Here is a 19541-nt window from a genome sequence, read left to right on the forward strand (position 1 = left end):
GACTGTGTGGCTGGAGTCCCCTTCGCATCCTTCCCCTTGTGGGTCTGCACTAGGAGCGGAGTCTCCTCCCACCCCTCTCGCTTCGCCGCCAACCTCCTCCCCCCACCAGGCCTTCCTGGCGCTTTTACTGTTCAATGACCGCGCCCGACTCAAAATGGTCCAGGCTGGGGATTCCGGAGGGTTTGCAGTTCCAGGAGGCGACGTCGCTGGGGGGAACGAGCCGGCATAGCGGGCAGATGCGGCGGATGGAACACGGCCACTCCCGCTGTGTGGGGCTGGCTGGAAAATGGCTCCAGGAAGCAGCAGCGGCTGCTGCTGACAATGAATGAAGGGAAGGGAAAGGGGTTACGCGCCAAGAGCCTCCCGCGAAACTCAGATTTCCCGCCCGCTTTTCAAATCAGATTTGCATAACCAGGCCCCTTCACCACGCCAAGCCGGGAACGCTGTCTCATTGGCAGACTCTTTCCGCCTGGCTACCCAATCGTGAGAGGCTTTGATACTTTAGCAGCTTCTGATTGGATCGCGGGAGCGCCGGGTTGCCCCGTTTTGCATAGAGTTCTGCTATTGGTTGTGTCGTTGGGGGATTCCCTTCTGAGCTGCCGGGATTCCGGGCGTTATCCACCCCCCGCCGCCTTTTTTTTCTCCTGACACTTAACTGGGCTTTGCGCGTGGTGGGACGCCTGCTCCGAAAGACAAGGGGCGAGAGGCTTCTCTCTCCCGTCAAAGCAGCGACTCGCTCAAATTCAGCGTAGGACGGCCGTGGAAGCGAACTCAGCCAATTACTGGTGCGCGCGCGTGTATATTAAATCATCATTGCCCGCACTTATCGTGGCTTATAGAATTAATGTGGACTTGTTACTGTATTCCTCTAAAATGATCAGCAGCAAACCAAATTGGGTTTAAATTAGAAATGCTTAATTGCTGATTCTCCTTCCCCGATTCTCCTTTTTCTATTCCTAATTCTACTTTCCCAGATAAAGTCAATATTAGCATGATTTCTCTTTTCGCTCTGAATATTTTTCAACAGGTATTTTATACATATCAAAGCGTCATAAGTATCTCTTGCACTGAATTTGGAACTTTGGGGAAAATGGCATTGATGAAGGTTCTCTAAGGCAAACCTGCCAACAGAGGGGGTCCCCCCCCCAAATTTCCATATTTTATGACTACTTTACACATCTCAAATTCTGACTTGCAAGGCCAGCCAAAGAATCTTGATTACAGCCTTACATGAAAGGCAAGACGGCAACCCTACCTTTGCCCCCAGGCCCATACAACTAACTAGACTGTCAATTAAATCTTATTTCCATACTGGTAAAGAAAAGCATCCTGCATCATAACTGAGAGCTGCAAACTAAGTTAGGGAGAAGAGGGCAGCCTTAGTACACTACACAGTTCCATTCTTAAACAACTCTGTACCATTCCTGGCTGTTAGCCTCTGCTGCCTGCTTTGCTCTGCTTTGCAACAGGCCTGACCCTACTGACTGAGATCCAGCTGAATCTCCTAACCGGCCAGTTAAGAGATATCCTGCACAGTCTTTTCTGGAAGTAATCTGTTCCAGATGGATGTGTATTTAGTCTGCTCTTGGAATTCCAGGCCTTCCCAGTGTAGATCCTTCTGCCTTATTCCCTTCCCAGGATCCCTTACCTAGTCCTCTCACAGGGCTAGGCATTCCTTTAAGAAAAGTGCCATTGCCTGTCCATGTAGCAAATTTTCAGGCACCAGCAAAGGGTAGCAAACCCCAAATTAGGTATTTTTATATTATTACCATCAGAGGGACTACCATTTGAATTTTCTGATTCAGCCACTAAAATGTCCTGGGCTCTCTCTCACACTTCCTTTTGGCAATGAGTGGTTTCCTAGAGATGGATCCAGCTTCCAGCCTTAATACCATACAATTGCTTGCTTTACAAATAGTAAAAAACATACATTCTGTCAAACTGACCTTGTTGCCAGCTTCATGACCATGATAAAATACAGCACAGCCAGGCTTTTCTTACTACTGCAGAGGAACTGTGAGAGCAGAGAGGTGTGTAGGATGTTGCTAAGAATACTTCTAAGGCCCGGCTTTTGTTATGCTGAGCACTGACCTCTTTGTCACTTTGATAATTTCTCCCTCGCTTCAGGTTGTCAGCCACCCATATTGCTTGTTCCTATACATTGAGAAAACATGACAATCCACTTATCACATGTCTACATGAGCAATATTTTCATATATAAATGGAAACAGTGTTCAGAACTGTTGTTTGTCAGTCCTGAGTTCATCCCAGGACACCTGTGGGGGCTTGGCCTAGGGATGCATACAGTCACTTGGGCCAAGAAGTATTTTCCCCACAGATGCTTCTTATTTGGTGCTAATGCTTCTTATGGTACTAATGCTTTGGTGCTAATGCTTCTTATTTGGCCAAGTTTCCCTCTTGCTCTCATCAAAATCTGCCTTTCCTACTGATACTTTTGCTGCCTTCTCCTCTGGAGGTATCTTTCATTCCAAAACTCCCGACTCTTCTTCTTCATCTTCTTCGTCTTCGTCATCGTCTTCTTCTTCAGTCATAAAGTCATGCCTGACTCTTCACAACCCCAGGGACATCATTCCTCCAGGTTCTCCTGTCCTCCACCATCCCCCAGAGTCTTCTCCTCTGGAAGTATTTTTCATTCCAAAACGCCTCTGACTCTTACTTTCATACTTTCTACACATCTTCCATCTTCTTCAGTGGAAAAAATCATGCTAAAATTTCCTTGACTAACCAATTATTTCTTCTGCCCTTGTTCCTCCTGAGCTCTTCATCACCTTTCACAGCATTATGACCTGCTCCTCACTGCTCCCGATACTCTCTAGGGCAGGCTTCCCTATTTTGGGGCCTTCAAGCTGCCCCAGACTACATCTTCCATCAGCCTCAGACAGCATGGCCAATGATCAGAGATGGTGAAAGTTTTAATCCAAACACATCTGGATGTTACCCAGTTGGAGAAGGCCACATTAAAGATTAATTTTTCTGTTCTGAGCGGTTTTTCTCCTTACCTGTCAAAGTGCTTAGTCAATGTTCCCACACAGGAAAAGTGCCTTTCCATGGTTCCATTTTCTGCACATGGCTTTCAGTACGTTCCATTATACTGCACAAGTCAAGATAATTTCCACTCCAACTACTTCTCCACCTCCAGTTCCTTTGTTGATAACTTTGCTGGAACGTTTCATCACCACCTGAGCTTACAATGTCCAAAAAGGGACTGTTCAGTTGTCCTTTCTTTGGTTGCTCTTTGTATCCACTCCACATCATGAATCATTTTCACCAGGCATGAAGCTTTGTTTTTGTCCTTGATTTTTACTATGCCTCTCACATTCATCCTGTTACCAAGTAATCTCTCTCCACGTGGCACAAGTTTAAACTCCCCTTCTTCTCTGTTCCCTTAACTAAAAACTTCGGATCATATTGTGGTGATCTCCAGTCGTAACTCCCTCTTTCTCACTTACTCATTCTCTTCTGTATCCTTCAAATCTCTCCTCAAAATTTACCTTCACATTCTTTAAAATTGACAAACAAGCATCATATATAAATCTAGTAACTGACAGAAGCTAGTAATTTAATCTCTTTGCCTTTATTTACAGAATTGGCTGGATCTTGGAAGGTTTTTACGGTTCTTTTTCATAACAAACTATGTTTGGGGCCCAAGCCAGTCCAAATGCCCTCCAAACTTGGGGGACTCTGGGTACCCTACTGAGGGTAGGAGGAACGCACAAGTGAAGATTATGTTCTTCTCCCACTTTGCAAAACACTTGGCCAGGTTCAGCTGTCAAAGTCACACCTTGGCGCGTGAGAGAAGAAGGCTGAGGGGCAAGATGGCTTGTATCAGAACACCCATAAAACCGCATTTCCAAGGTTGTTTTTGTGACCTTGGAAGAGCAGCCAGCAGAGTTCCTTCCGTACCAACTGCAGGAGGAAGCGCTCCAAGCTCCAAGTCCCAGCGCTGACCTTGGAGCAAGTGTCCAAGGTTGGAGCGGGAACTCTGAAAATTCCTAGTGTCTAGTGGCCATAAGAGTGAACTGCCCATCGCTCTTCCATAATCTGAACCATGAATTTGACTACTTTTGCTGCATAGGTCCATAATTTGACTGGACACTGAAATCTTGCCATACTATATACAGGAACAGATATCCTGACTTTGCCTTTAACTAATTTCAGTCACTTTTTCTGACATGGCTAGCTGCCACAGCTCCATGCAGCAGGACGTCCATATCCGAAATTCTGCAGTTCTCCAGCTTTAGCTATTACCCTGTGGCCTGCCATCAAAATGAGCACCATCCATTTGTTAGATGTCACTTTGTTCTTCCCGAGTCACTCCTGATGCAGGGTATATTGTTCAGTGGGTAATATTTTCCATTTCTGAGAATATCAGGTTCCAGAACTGGTATTCTTTGTGCTTGCTATTCTTGGCATACGCACAGGCATCAAATAAGTGTAACAGGCATCAGTGTAACAGTTTTAACTAATTCTCCTCTTCTCCTGCATTATCCCCTTGATAATGTTCTATTTGGTTGAGACATCCAGAATTTATCCTATAAGGTTTTTTTTCTGTTCTTATACCAATATCATCTCCCCATATTATTTTCAATCCATTTGATGTTTTTGTGGCTATTTCAGTAAGATGTGAGTACATTTTAAAGACTGATCCTTTGGCAATCACAATATGTCAATATACCTTCAATGTTGTCATACTTCCCTTCATGCTTTGTTTTACTTTTACTAGTGGATTCATCGTAAGATAGTAGAAGAATTCATTTGCATTCCCTAAGATTTTCTTCTAATTTTGCTGCATTAGGACAGAAAATCCACCTTTTTGATAAGCATTTGATCCAATTTGGTCTATTTTGTTTTTATAGTTGTAGATTGTTTATATTTATTGTTTATTTATATTATACTGTAAGCCTTCCTGAGACAATTGGTTTGTATAGGATGGGATAAAAATGTTGTAAGTAAGTAAGTAGGTAAATAAATAAGCCCTTAGCCCTAGTACACAATCCAAATTAGGTATATGTATTTTACTTGTCACATTCATCCTATTTTTCTCTTTTGTTTATGTTATCCTTTACCCCTGTTAACACCACTACAGTTGAAATGCGCATTGGAAGATCTTTGAGGAAGTGACCTGTCTCTCTTGCTTGAGTTTCTCTGTAAGAGGAACATTATTTATTGTATTAATATTCTACCTTTTTTCCTTTCAAGTTAGTCAAGCTTACATAATTCTTCTTCTCTCAATCTTATCTGTGAAGTAGGTTGGGCTGAGATTTTGAGAGCTCCATGGCTGAGGGGACAAGAACCCAGTTCTGCCCAGACCTCCTTTGATTTGTTCTCGGCCTTTCTGCCATGAAAAATGGCATCAAGATGGTTTGATGAGTCTCTGTAATGGAAAATAATAAAAAGAATGTCAGTGTTTCACCAAACTCCTCTTCATGAAATTGCTTTGAGCTGTAATGTTTGCCTGGCGCCGAGCTTATACTCTTTTCGGCACTAGGTCAAAACCTTTTTATTTAACCTGAAGGAGCGCTTACATCCACATATGCCCGGCCGCCCCTTGAGATCTGCGGGAGAGACCCTTCTCCGGGAACCCTCCGTGAAAGAAATTAGGAGGGTAGGTACTCGGAGGAGGGCTTTCTCTGCGGTGGTGCCCAATCTATAGAATGCGCTCCCCAGAGAGGTCCACCTGGCGCCGTCATTATTTGTTTTTCGGCGCCAGGTGAAGACCTTTTTATTTAAGCGTCATTTTAATTGTTGACAGTATTTGCTTATTTATCTGGCCAGGGCGACTTCTTTTATATTGTTATTTTTGTATTTTATTGTATTTTATCTTGTGTTGTGAGCCGCCCCGAGGCTTCGGCAAGGGGTGGCACAGAAATGTTTTAATAAATAAATAAATAAATAAAATAACCGGTATTTTAAAAACGAGTATTTAATGCAACAGTCGCGTTGTATTGGTTATATGTTATTTATTGCTTAGATTGTTTTAATGTATTTGAGTTTATTGATTGTTTTTAATGTATTGATTGTGAGCTGTCCCAAGATGCCTTGCATGGGGGATGGCATATAAAAGTTTTAAATAAATAAATGTATATTTGCAGTACATCCTAAGACATGGCCATTTTAAACTAAGTTTTATCCAAGCAGCAAACAGCATATATCAGGGCACCTGGGCAATAGCATTTCCTTAAGGTTTTATCTGTCAAGACCACAAGCTGATTATTTTTTCTCTCTCTCTTTGGCTGATTTCTCCAGAAAACAAATCGTATAATCTGCTTTTGCTCACAGAGGCTTTCCCTCCATTTTTTCCCAGAGACTTCCATGTTGACAACAAGTGACAGACCACCAAAGCACACAAGCAGAGGGGCTGTCATTGGATCATCACCCACAATAAGGGGCAAGAAGTTTTGTCATTAAAAACATATAGTTGGAAATATACATGTGTCAAAGCAAACACTTGCAGAGGTCCAAAACAGGAAACTTCACCAGGACAATGTACTGAGAGGACATTGCTAACCATGGACATTGACCAGACCCATTTTTTACAACTGCCAAAGGTGACTCATCAAAGGAAACCAAAGCTATGAATGACCTTTGCTTGAGAAATGGCTGACTAGTAGATCATGCCTTCCCTAGTAAAATCCTCTTCTTTTTAGGGTGGACTTGACATTTCCACCCTGTCCAAAGACTCTTGGTGCTTGCGAGGATGGAAAAGCATGTGCCACCCCTTTGACAGCTGCCTTTCAAAATCAGGTTCCTTTTTAAAATTGGGGTTTTGATAGGGACCATTTTACTTGGTGATATCCCAGAGATATGAAATAGATAATTTAAATTTCATCTTATATTTCTTGTTCCACACATATAGCAGAGAAAATAAATTTGAGTTATCCTCAAATAAAGGAAGATAAAGCAAAGAAACACATTTCAGTGAATACCTCTCTTGCCTCAGGGGAAAATTTTAACTCTAACAGGAACAATAGACTGCAGTTCCAAGACTAAGCCACTGGAGGGCACCCCAATTTCAGTAATGCCTTAACTAATAGGATCAGGAGGCTGCAATTCCTAATACTGGCCACTAGAGTACAGTCCAGTGTAAGGGTAGGCATTTATCTTCTAATGGGATCAAGAAGCAGCAGTTTCCAGTATTGACCACTGGAGGGCTGCACAGTGTGAACACTAACATCTTTCTCTCCAGTGGAATCAGGAGAGAACTGTAGCAGTTCATGTTTTGATCCCTCAGGGGAACTGCCACCTCCTGGTGCCCAACCCATCAAGACCTCATGGACAACATTCCTCCAGGCTCTCCTGCCCTCCACCATCCCTTGGAGTCCACCCATGCCCACACGCACTCCCCCAGTGACTCCATCTAGCCACCTCATTCTCTGCCGTCCCCTTCTTCTTTTGCCATCAATTGTTCCCAGCATTAGGCTCTTCTCCAGTGAGTCCTTCCTTCGCATTAGGTGGCCAAAGTATTTGAGTTTCATCTTCAGTATCTAGCCTTCTAAACAGCAGTCAGGGTTGATCTCCTCTAAGACTGACTGGTTTGATCTCCTTGCAGTCCAAGGGACTCTCAGGAGTCTTCTCCAGCTCCACAATTCAAAGGCCTCAGTACTTTGGTGCTCAGCCTTCCTTATGGTCCAGCTTTCACAGCTATACATTGCAACCAGGAAAACCATAGCCTTGCCTATACCCACTTTTGTTGGCAGGGTGATGTCTCTGCTTTTTAGTATGCTGTCTAGATTTGCCATAGCTTTCCTCCCAAGAAGCAAGCGTCTTTTAATTTCTTGGCTGCAGTCCCCGTCTGCAGTGATCTTAGACCCCAAGAAAATAAAATCTGTCACTACCTCCATTCCTTCCCCATCTATTTGCCGGTGAGTGAGAGGACCGGATGCCATTATCTTAGTTTTCTTAATGTTGAGTTTCAAGCCAACTTTTGCACTCTCCTCCTTCACTAAAGAGGCTCTTTAGTTCCTTTTCACTTTTTGCCATTAGAGAGGTATCGTCTGAATATCTGAGGTTGTTGATATTTCTCCCAGAAATCTTAATTCCGGCTTGTGATTCATCTAGTCCAGCCTTTCACATGATGTGCTCTGCATATAAGTTAAATAGGCAGCTCATGATTTCATGGCCATCATGACAACTATGGAACTGTCCCAACCAATCATTGGTCTGACACATGTGGCCCGGCATATTCTAGACTTGGTCTTCTCAGATATGAGGATGGTGTCAGATCACCTGCTAAGATTTAGACTGATGGTGGCTTTTCCCCTCTGCAAGGATAGGTGACCTATTAAGGTGATCCACCCTAGAGGCTAATAGATTTGGATAGTTTCCAGAGGACTTTGACTCATTTTCTGGCTGACATGGCTGATGCTCCTGTCGAAGCTCTAGTCGGCTGTGGAATGCAGAAATGACCCAGGCTGCTAGTATTGCTGCTAAGCATCCTCTCTGTTGTAGAGCTTAAATGTCTCTGATACATCCCAGCTCTGAGAGGGCTGCAGCAACTTAGGAGATGGCTGGAGTGCACATGGAGGAAACTCCCAGTGAATACAATAGAAAGCCTGGTATGTGCTTACATTCAAGCATATTCTGAGGCAGCAAGCGCAGCAAAGAAACAATACCTCACTGCATCTATCCAGTCTTCTCTCTGCCACCCAGTGGAGCTCTTCAAGGATGTCTGGGGCTTATTACATTCTGGTTCATGGGACACCTTGGCCCCATACCAGCCCACTATAATTTACTTACTGGACATGTCCAGGAGAAAATCTCTTACATCCATCAGGGCTTGGACTGCAGAGTTATAGCAGTTGAATCTGTGGAGATATCCAGAGCACAGCTTGGACTGGTTTTATTGGATGAATTTCAGCTGATACAGCTTGAGGATGAGGATAAAATACTCAGACAGGTTTGTGTAGCCACCTGTTTACTTGCCCCTCTTGACTCATAAAAGCCAGCAAGGAAGGAACAACCAGCTGGGGAGGGAAGTCCTTAATGTCTTCTTGCAAGAAGGAGTGGTCCGATGCTACCTTAAAGAGGTGGTGGCGAGACCACTTCTGAAGAAACCATCTCTTGACCTGGAAGATCTCAACAACTTTAGGCCAATAGCAAATAGTGCTTTCCTGGGCAAGGTTTTTGACACTCTTGGATGAAGTTGATTATCTGGATCCATTTCAGTCAGGGTTCAGACCTGGTTTTGACATGGAAACAGCCTTGGTGGCCCTATATGATGACCTATGCTGGGAGAGAGACAGGGGAAGAGCAACCCTGTTGATACTGCTGGACCTCTTGGCAGCTTTCAATACTGTCCACCATGGTATACTTCTGGGGCAACTGTCTGTGTTCGGAGTGGGTCCATCATATTGCAGTGGTTCCACTTCTCCTTGGAAGGCTGTCTCCAGAAATAGGGCTTGGGGAATATTATTCAGCCCCATGGATTCTTCAGCAGGGAATTCCTCAGGGTTGTGTTCTGCCTTCATGCTGGGTAACGTTTACATGAAAACTGCAAAACCATTTTGCCATCGGTGTGTTGCCATCATGATGTGCGTGATAACATGCAGCTCTAGTTTTCCTTTTCATCGTCAGCAGGTGAGGCTATGGAGGTGCTAAACCGGTGTCTGGCTAGGATAATGGCCTGGATGAGGGCTAACAATCTGAAACTCAATCCAGACAAGACTGAGTTGTTGTTGGTGGGCGATTCCTTTGACCAGATGTGTGTGTGTGTGTGTGGGGGGGTGTTCAACATGTTCTAGATGGGGTTGCAATCCCCCTGAAGGAGCAGGTTTGTAGTTTGGGGGTGCTCCTTGTCACTTGAGGGCCAGGTGGCATTGGTGGCATGGGGCACCTTCTACCAGCTTCAGCTGAAGGCCCAGCTGCACCCTTACCTGGACAGGAATAACCTGGCTTCAATAATCTATGCTGTGGTAATCCCTAAATTACATTACTGCAATGCACTCTACGTGGGGTGCCCCTGAAGACAGTTCAGAAGCTGCAGCTGGTGCAGAATGTGGCAGCCAGATTAAGAACCAGGACTCACAGGTCCAAATGTATAGGACCGATTCTGGCCTGCTTGCACTGGCTGCACAGATGCTGCTGGTCCCAATTCAAGGTGCTGGTTTTAATCTAAAGCCTTACGTGGCTGAAGACCACGATCCCTGTTGGAGCACCTGCCCCGACTGCAGTCTACTCAGACACTGCACACAACCTCTGGGGCCTGCCTCCGAGTGACAACTGCAAGGAAATTGCAGGTGAACCCAAGTAGGAGGGCTTTCTTGGTGGGCTTCCCCATCTAGGGAATCTGTTCCTCACTGTGATCCCGCTGGAGCCAAATCTGCCCCGAGGCCAGTTAAGAGGTCCCTCCTTGCTGAGGCCTTTAAAGACTTACTTGGCCACACAAGGACTTGGGGTGGGGGGGATCACCAGGCGTTTCACAGCGTCACTCTTCTGCCATTCCTTGTATTGTCCATTTTATTGTCTGTTTTTAGCTGTTTTAAACTTTTTTATTGATTTTTCTGATATTTTATTGTATTTTATCGTCTGTTTTATGGATTGTGTAAACCACCCAGAGAACTTGAGCTGGGGGGGGGGGGGTAGAAATGAAATAACTAATAACCAAATGAGCTTATTAAGTGACTGAAGGACCTATTTACTTTATACATCACTTTTTATTTCAGAGTCTATATCTAATCTTAGTCTAATGAGTAAGTCTAATGAAATATTTGTTTTATTGCACTGTAGTATTTTTTTTCTCTACTGTACACCATCCTGGAATCTCAAACATTACCATGGTGAAGGACAGTAATGTTTTAAATAAATACATATCCCCTTGCATTTTAGCCTCAAGCTATTGTATTTCAGCCCTGCTAAAATCCCCAGAGGCTTTTCTCCATGCAGTTACCAGCAGCAGCTATTCCAGCAGGTGGCACTGAAAGAGAGCAGAGTTATTTATTCCACCAGCCCAGCTGAAGTTCCCCTCTTCCCTCCCTGCTCCATTTTCCTTGTGTGTCCTGTCTGCTAAACCTGTAAAAGAAGAGATAACTCTATTTAAACTGTTCCCAGAGGTTTTTGAGTTTGGCTGCTCAGATAAAAATATTTTAAATAGGAATATGACTGTAGCCTTAAGGAACCTGTATGAACTATTCAGTACAGCACTCTGTTTGAAAAAATGGATCATGCCTAATTTAGATTAAACCGAGTCAACTCAAAACCAAACTATCAGCACCACATGCCCTTGGGATTTACCAAGTCATGTAATGCGACAGAAACAGCTGCCAAGTCACTACAGGTGGAGACCACCTTTAAGGTACAATCCTATACATAGTTATACAGAAAAAACTCCCACTGTTCCCAGTATCTCCCAGTTGGCATGCCTGCATGGGTGCTGTAGGCTGCCTTCTGTCTGAAAGTGTGTATTTTGACATTTCTAGAACTTGAAATGTGCTGCAGCTAATCATTATCCTTAGCATAAACCTACTGAAATGAATGGGATTTAGGTTAATTTATATCTTATTTCAACTACTCCTCTTCAAGTAGGACTAACATTGGGTGCAGGACGTTGCCCATAATTTTCTGTACTCCAACCGCTCAGCCTTTGAGACAGTTTCACCTCTACAGACAATGGTTTTAAGATGAAAGATGGCTCCAAGAAAAGATTAATGTCTGCCTTAAGTTTCCCAAACGGAATGTCAATCTGATTGGTGAGGAGTTACTTTGGCAGTGAACTTCTAGCCAGGGCTGACGTTAAACCGCATTTCCGAGCAATACAAGATCAGTACAAGTGAGGTTAGCGGCGTTAAAAGCACATCGAGAGATACAGGAACTATAGTATTTCCTCTCGTCAGCGCTGCGATCTTTTGCTGTTAAAATAGTATTGCAACATCTAAAACAAAAGTTCTGCAACGCAAGCATTTCTTGAATTCCAAACTCCATCCAAACTAGACGACACAGGGCGGAGGCAATCCGACGGCCCGACCGCTCTCGTAGTAAAAGTGTCCTCTGCATGCGCCGATATCCTGCGTATTCGGAGTTCTCAGCTCAAAGGTTCAATTGCATCCCAGACTTTCAAACTGCAATTCTTGAACCTATTTTCAGTGTCAAGATTCTGTACAGGAAAAAGGCTGCCCTTGAGCATGTGCAGAGAGCACTTCGGCGCCGTCACCGGAGCGAGCCTGGAGGAAAGAATGGATTTGCCTCGGAGACAGACTTTACTCGTGGCGGTCATCCATTAAGTTGCATCAATTTTCTGCTGATCTAAATCCTCTTAATTTCAATGGCTCTACTTTGGGGAGGACTCCCACGGACGACAACGCCCGCGTTGCTTTGCGGAGCCCTTGCAGGCGCAGCAGAAGGGACTCGAGCCGGGCGCTCGCAGAGGAGGCTGCCCCGTGGCTCCGGCCTGCGCTCCCCAGCCAAGCTCCAGCGTGGAGGCGCGGCGCGGCCCGCCTCCCCCTTCGGCTCCGAGCAGGCGCCCGAGCCCCGCCCGCGCGAAAGGGGAGAGACTCCGTCTTTCTCCCGCCCCACGTCTAGCTGCGAACGAGGAAGAGAAAGGTCTCGGGCCGCCAATCAGAGGGCGCGCGAGAGGCGGGGCCGCGCTCGCGAGCGGTTGCATTGGGCTGAAGTGCACGTGCCGGGCGGGGAGGGCGAGGTATGTTAGCGCTTGACTGTCCATCACTGGAGCTGCGGTCAGGTCAAGCGCGGGAGGAGGAAGAGCGGGCGGGGGTGTGAGCGAGTCCCGGGCAAGCCGCACGGCGGGATGGCCGAAGCAGCGCGGATTCCCCACAGGACCACGGGTTCCACCCTCCTGCTCCCGCTCAGCGACTTCCTGGGCATCCCGCTGGACCAGGTGAGGTTAACTCTGCTAAGTTTGTTCTTGCTCATACTGTTGCCTGAAGGATATGACTGTGTGTCGCAAAAGGGAAAGGAACGCGACTGTGGTGTTGCAGGTGATAGAAAGCTGGAGTGCTCTCCGTTTGATTTTGAAAAAAGAGAAATTAAGGATTTGGGGTGATTTTTCTTTGCATTTCTTGCGGGCATTTCTTTCACCTGCTGAAAGAAGCGTGACTTTCTAGGGCAGAATGTTAAAGTTATCCCTTGACAGAGAGTAATGTCATGCTCAAACTCTACCTTTGTGTAGGGTTCTCATCCCTTTCTTTACCATTGCAGCCTGACTGTACGAGCTATTCAGCGGTACGTGGTTGAGTTCAGTGGTTGGGTTCAAATAGGATTGCACTGTGCAGAGTATGGCATTCTGCGCTTGCATTCTCAGTGGTGAGTAGCTTGGAAGTGCATGGTTTCAGAAGTTTGGTTTATCTGTGTGCATTATTGCAACATCCATTTTCCCCTAATAGGCCAGGATCCACAATGTTCACAGACCAAGAGAAGGTGGGTCACACCAGCGGCATAACCAGCAATTTATTTTGGTATGTTTCTAGTTTTCTTTGAAGGGGTAATCACAAGGTGTACCTGAAAGATGGGAATGTAGAGGGATGTAAGGGATGAGGAAGACAGATAACCAGCAATGCTAATAAGCTGACCTGAAGAAAACTATTTCATTCAAAACATGATGCTGGAGGAGAGCTTTGTGAATACCCTGGACTGGACAGAATGCCAAACAAGTGGTCCTAGATCAAGTCAAGCTAGAACTTTTCCTAGAAACAAAAATGACAAAACTGAAGCTGACATGCTTTAGATACATCATAAGAAGGCAAGGCTCCCTGGAGAAGACAAATTTGTTTCAGAAAATCATCAAAGGCAGAAGACCAGAGAGAAGACCAAATGTGGGATGGATTGACTCTATAAAGGAAATCATAGCCTTGAATTTACAAGAGCATTTTGGAGGGCATCCATTCATAGGGTCACCAGAAGTCAGAGATGATTTGGGCACATTAGAACAAGTCATGTAGCATGTTCAGTCAGGAGGGTGGAGGGAGACTATTACAAACCAAAATAACAAAAGAGATGACCCTCACAAGGTACTGCAGAAGTATTACGACTTATTTATAAAAGGAATCCCAATTTCTCTTCTTAATGCCTAATGGATTTTGAGGTTCTCCCAAAAGGCAGAAAGGTCCTTCACTAAGGAGACAAGAAGTAACCACCAACAATTTTTCTCTTCTGGTATACTTTTTTGGGTTGGTGATGGTAGGAGGGGGGAATTAAAAGTGGGTCCCCATCTGAAAAGATTGATGGTTGATCATTGTTAGAAGACAGAGTGGGACAGATTAATTTGAGCAGGAGGCCCAGTCCCTGAGCACAAGTGAACGGGAGTGTGCTGTTGGATGGCTGATATTAAAGAACAAAGTGCAGGAAATAACAGTTAAAAGGGGAGAAGTATTGTAGTTGTGCATCGTTTCCTATGGCAACTAAATTGAAACCAAGCCTATAACTGAAGTCATACCAAGCACAACCTTTCCTTGTTTACTCTCACCTGGTACTTCCTCCTTTTTGCTTTTCTTGGATTGAAGGTGAACAGCTTGGGGCAAGGATTTTCTTGATTTTCCTCTGTAAAGGCATGCACATGTTGACAGCGAGGCAAACCCTAACTTTTCCCCTGCATGGAGTGGGATTGTGATTTCTGTTGCTTCCATAATCTTCTAGGTTAGACAGATAGGGTGCAAGTTGATGAAAGCATCCTATACATGCCTACTGAAAAGCAAGTGTTTTCTGTGGTGCTTACTCCCAGGTCAGTATTTGTAAATTTAATTTATTTTAAATATTTTGACCACTTTTCTAGATAAAAGCCTCTCAAGGTTGTATAGATCTATATAAACTAAAACTTTAAAACACAACATTCCACTGAGAGCAACTGATGTGGGATTGAATGCACTGAAGTATTTACATTCTTTAAAAGTATTTTCATCCTCTTCTCATTGTGCACATTTTTTTTTAATTAGGATGTGCCTGTCATGTTGAAAGGGCCTTCTTCCCAGGTAGATTGGCAGATGCAGACTTACTTGGGACTAATTCTCACTGAATTTCCTGTAATTTTCCTTAAAGCTACTATTTACCTTTTTGTTTTTGTTTTTTACACTGAAGCACCTTACTGGAAAACAGGTTAGTCTGTTAAAGTTGAGCAGGTGACTTGTGCATTGACCTAGACTTGAGCCTGGGTGAGTTTATTTTCAGAAGTTTTTATTTTGATGTATCCATTACTTAAAGTCCTCCTGAACTACTACTCTGAATCAGATACCAATGCATATCTTTGTCAGGGTAACTCAAAAGTGATAACTTGAGGTTTAAAAGATGATTACAACTCAGTGCTGAGATTGGTAGACCTGAAATTTGATCTCACAGACAGTCTAGTCGTACACGTTTACTCAGAAAAAAATCCCCACTCATTGGTATTACGCATACTCACAAGTAAGTGTTAATCACACTGGAGCATTTGTATCCACCATGGCCCAAGCCCTTCCCTTGCCTGAGTTGAGTTGGGTTTGTTAGAACAGTTCAGCTGATGAGTCATAAGTGTGATGCAATAAGAATGTATTTAAATGTTACACCCTGTAATGCATTTTCTGATACAGCAGTGTTTTTGCACTTAGATGAATTGTTTATGTCACTCTGAAAATCATGGGCAGATAAGCTGTTTCACTGACAAAATACTTGTAGATTGGGTTTTGTTTGCCACATAGCTCAGAATTACACTGAGTAGGGAGACTTGCATTTGTAAGCAAAGGGTGCACTACCACCTCTCAGTTGGGCTTGGTTGGAGACACAGTTTCCACAGCTTGATGACAAGTAAATGCCAAGTTTATGCAGCAAGTGCAGTCTCTGATTGCCCCCTCTGCGGCAGCCTCGGAAGGTGGCGACAGGGAGAAGGGCCTTTCAAGCGGTGGCCCCCCCAGTTATGGAATGCGCTCCCCACTGAGGCCTGCCTGGTGCCAACTTTACTACCTTTTTGTACCAGATAAAGGCCACCCTCCTTCATTAGAACATTTAATTAGTCACTGGCGACCGCTGGTTGTTAGATAGGGTTTAATTGGGTCTTTTTAATGTATATTTGTGGGTTTGTTTTTTATTTGGTTTTAAATTTTTATACCCTACTTTTAATGATTTAATATGTTTTAATTGGTATATTTTATATTGTTTTTAAATATGCTGCTGTGAAATGTCCGGAGAGCCTCAGCTGTTGGGTGGGATAAAAAAATAAATAAATAAAAAGTTGCAGTAAATATTAAACTAAATATTTTGAGAGTGTTTTAAGATGGAATTTTAATATTAAAGCTGCTCTGCTGACTTTGGGTGCACTTTTAGTGAAAGCTTTTATTATGCAATTGCTGGATTTCATTTATGGAATCTTATGGCGCGGGATCCAGGTATTGCCCATTTCCACTGTAGGCCTCCTGCATTTTCCTACTACTGCTTCCATCCTTTCCTCCCCTTTCTATAGAATACAACTTTTTAGGAGGGAAAGATGTATAGCCACAAAATATTGATGGGTCGTGCTAGGAGCCCTTCGTCTGAAAGCACCTTTTGTGATCATATTATGTCAGCGTTGTCATATAAGTTTTTTAAACAGTTGCTTGGATGAGGCTTAGTCTACCTCTATTAAAACAACAACAACCAGTTTCCTTCAGCTCAGAGACTCAGAGGTCAACCAATCTACTCATTTCTGTCTAGTGTGCTTATTTACAGGGGCTTTGAGTGTACATTTCTGTAATGCTTCAGGATTATTTATTTGATGCAAGACCCAGTTTGTAGGAGCAACAGAAGTTTTTGCAGAGAAGTTCTGTGATAAGATACTGGAATTAGGTTACCACAAAATCAAGTGCAGCTGGATGGCGGATACTGGGTGTTGTAGTCCAACAGACAAGTCAGTGAAGATTGAGCCAGTGTATCAAAGCCTTTTACATCACCAAGTATTGAGCTGGGAAGTTGGGGTACAGTTTAGTTGTGATGTGAGATGCAGAGCCCTGGTCTGATATGTTTGAGTGCTCATTGGAGGTTTGCCCTTGTTCTGGTGGCAGCAAGAGAAATTAACCTTTTCCTGTTGGTATCTTTCAGCCATGCTTCACTTTCTGTATTTCCTGCAGTAAAAAGGAAGTTTGTGGCTATCAGCAACTGTTTGCCATCCCAATGGAAAACACTGGATTCCACTGTTTAGATCATTCTGCAAGATTGGGCTGACTATAGTCCTGCTGGATCTAAATAATAATAATAATAATAATAATAATAATAATAATAATAATAATTAGTGCCCTCATGTCCAATGGATGTATTTTAAATTGCTCAAAGAATTAATGGGTTCTCTAAAAACCATTTCACGGATTTATGTTATCATACAGGATATAAGTAGCTTAAATAATACATAAAAATTAAGGAATAACTGATCTGTGTTAAGTGGACCAGGGTATGCACTCCTGCTTAAGACCATAGGAAACATTTTGTTAGAACAGACTAATGTCTATTTAAGGTGCAATTCTATGCATATTTAGAAGGAAACCCCCCCCCCCCCGACAATTCCCAGCTTTTTTTAACTATGAAAAAGCCCAGTAAGTGCTGAGTGGTTTATCAGAAATTCAGTTTATGCTAACTTTGCTCCCTCTTAACCAGAACTTTATTTCAGTGGGATTGTTTTTAAGATAAATAAAGATACAATGTTATTTATATGGTCCATAAAACACAGGGACCATGTAATTTGTTGCTTGTTATTAGGAAAACCAACTGAAAAAATCCTTCCTTCTTGCACTTGCTCTCCAAAATAACATAATAATCCTTTTCAGGGCTATCATAGTTGGGAGTCTTGAAAGTAATGTATCCTCTCTTTGTTTATCTGGTACGGAGGTATTTGCAGATGCAGCTCTGAGAACTGCAAAATAAAGTACCAGTTATGACGGTGAAGCTGATTGCTTGTTCTTTTGATTGCAAAGGAAACATTCTGCTATTGATATTATTACTTTATTCTCATTTTTTTTCTTGCAACTCTGAACAAGGTTTTTATTTTTTCACGTTATGGATAAATGGATCTAGACCAAAAGAAGACGTAGTAGAGAAGATTAGTGTACAGAAAGCATAGCATATTAATTTGCAGGTACTTGTTTTTACTGCCTGAAAACAGTAGTGTGAAAATAAGGCCTTGTAAATTGTATTCCATATTTGGTTCAATCTGGTTGCAGTCACAAGTGCACATAAATCTGATTCTTAGTATGTAAACAGTGCTTAGTTAACCTGGGAAGGTAGAAATATATGTGTCCAATTGAGGGAAGGAAAGGTTTGTGAGCTCTCAGAGGTGATTATAAGTGGACACATCTGATATCTCTAGGAAAATGTCATGTAAAGTTCACTAGTTTATTACTGAATGTGTGAAAGAAGAGATGGGGTAAAAATGTTTGGATTACATGATGGGGGAGATGTTAATTTCCTGTCATAAACAAGAATAGAACCATAAATACAAACAACACATATTAGTTTGGAGAATTGAATACTATTTACTGTTAGAACAAGGGAGATGAGCATCCGTGCTGTAGTCAGTTTGGAAAAAGTCCAGAATATACAGTGGCTTTAAGTTTTTCTATATTTCACATGTATTCCCTGGATTAACATTTCTTAGTTTTATCTGTCAGGTTCAATAAAACCTGTATGGAAAAATCAAGCAAATGTAGAATGATCTAAATGACAAAATGATCTAAACATTGAAAAAATTAATAGGACAAGTTGAAGGAAACATCTACCCATTTGTGCAATCCACTTGTTGACTTTTTGCTTCCAGGAGGTGAGCTGATAGATAGAGTTTATCCATCTCTACCACATGACTGTTGTACAGAGATTTTAAGTATGTCTGAAGGTCAACTTTCAGACTTCAGTGAGGTAGAATACACTTTACCAAGGTTTGACAGCTCCATCCCAGCTTTCTGGAAGGAGAGTGGCACAGACTAGTTCAGTACTAACACGTAGCTGAGCAAATGCAAACACATCAGTGTATGACCTTATTACAGACTTGTTTGCCAGCAGTTGTTGCCTTCCCACTTCCTCATGCTTTTTTTGTTTAGTGGGAAATCAAAGAGATTTTTTCCTCTCCATCCTTCATCATGAAGTGACCCTAACTAGACCTTTTATGATGGAGAGACCATTCTGTTAAGCACCCAAGTTTTAATAAAGGAATGGCAAAGCACAATTGTTACAAGTCTTACTGCAGACAGAACTGTGGAGCAAAGATGGCTGGCCTAAATCTTGAGTGGCTTGTTCTGGTTCCTAAAATCTCCAAGGTCCACACTGGTTTGTCTCTCTAGCTTGTTGAAGGAGAGACAAACCAGGGGTCTGGCATTGGATCGAATACCAGACACCCAAGGAAAGTGCTTCCCGCGGTTGTTTAGCTACTCTCTCTTGCAGCAGAAGCAGTGCGGGCAACAAGCACCAGTACTTGCTGCTGCTGCTTTCAGAACCACATACTTATTTTTTTAAGTGGAGTCTTGTTATCTGCAAAGTGGAACCAAATCAAAAGTGCATACACAGGTTCTCTGAACAGTTAAGCTCAGTTATTCAGTTGTAAGTAAACTTGGAAATGCAATTATTATTCAAAAGAGCAAACCTTCTTG

At 43.2% G+C, this 19541-nt stretch overlaps 1 protein-coding gene across 4 annotated transcripts in view; it reads left to right on the plus strand.

Annotated features, from left to right (window-relative positions):
- Window positions 1–12722: 12722 nt before the first annotated feature.
- MBOAT1 (membrane bound O-acyltransferase domain containing 1) overlaps window positions 12723–19541 on the plus strand; it is a 38862-nt gene continuing 32043 nt past the window's right edge. For 3 of the 4 annotated variants that reach the window (XM_044426427.1, XM_044426429.1, XM_044426428.1), the window contains exon 1: window positions 12723–12850. In XM_044426427.1, the coding sequence (XP_044282362.1) occupies window positions 12761–12850 (90 nt within the window). In that variant the 5' untranslated portion in view covers window positions 12723–12760. The remainder of the gene's footprint in view (window positions 12851–19541) is intronic. The other variant, XM_044426430.1, reaches the window with a different exon arrangement.

Source organism: Varanus komodoensis, unplaced genomic scaffold, assembly GCF_004798865.1.
Source record: "Varanus komodoensis strain SLA01 unplaced genomic scaffold, ASM479886v1 scaffold17, whole genome shotgun sequence".
Lineage (NCBI taxonomy): Eukaryota > Metazoa > Chordata > Lepidosauria > Squamata > Varanidae > Varanus > Varanus komodoensis.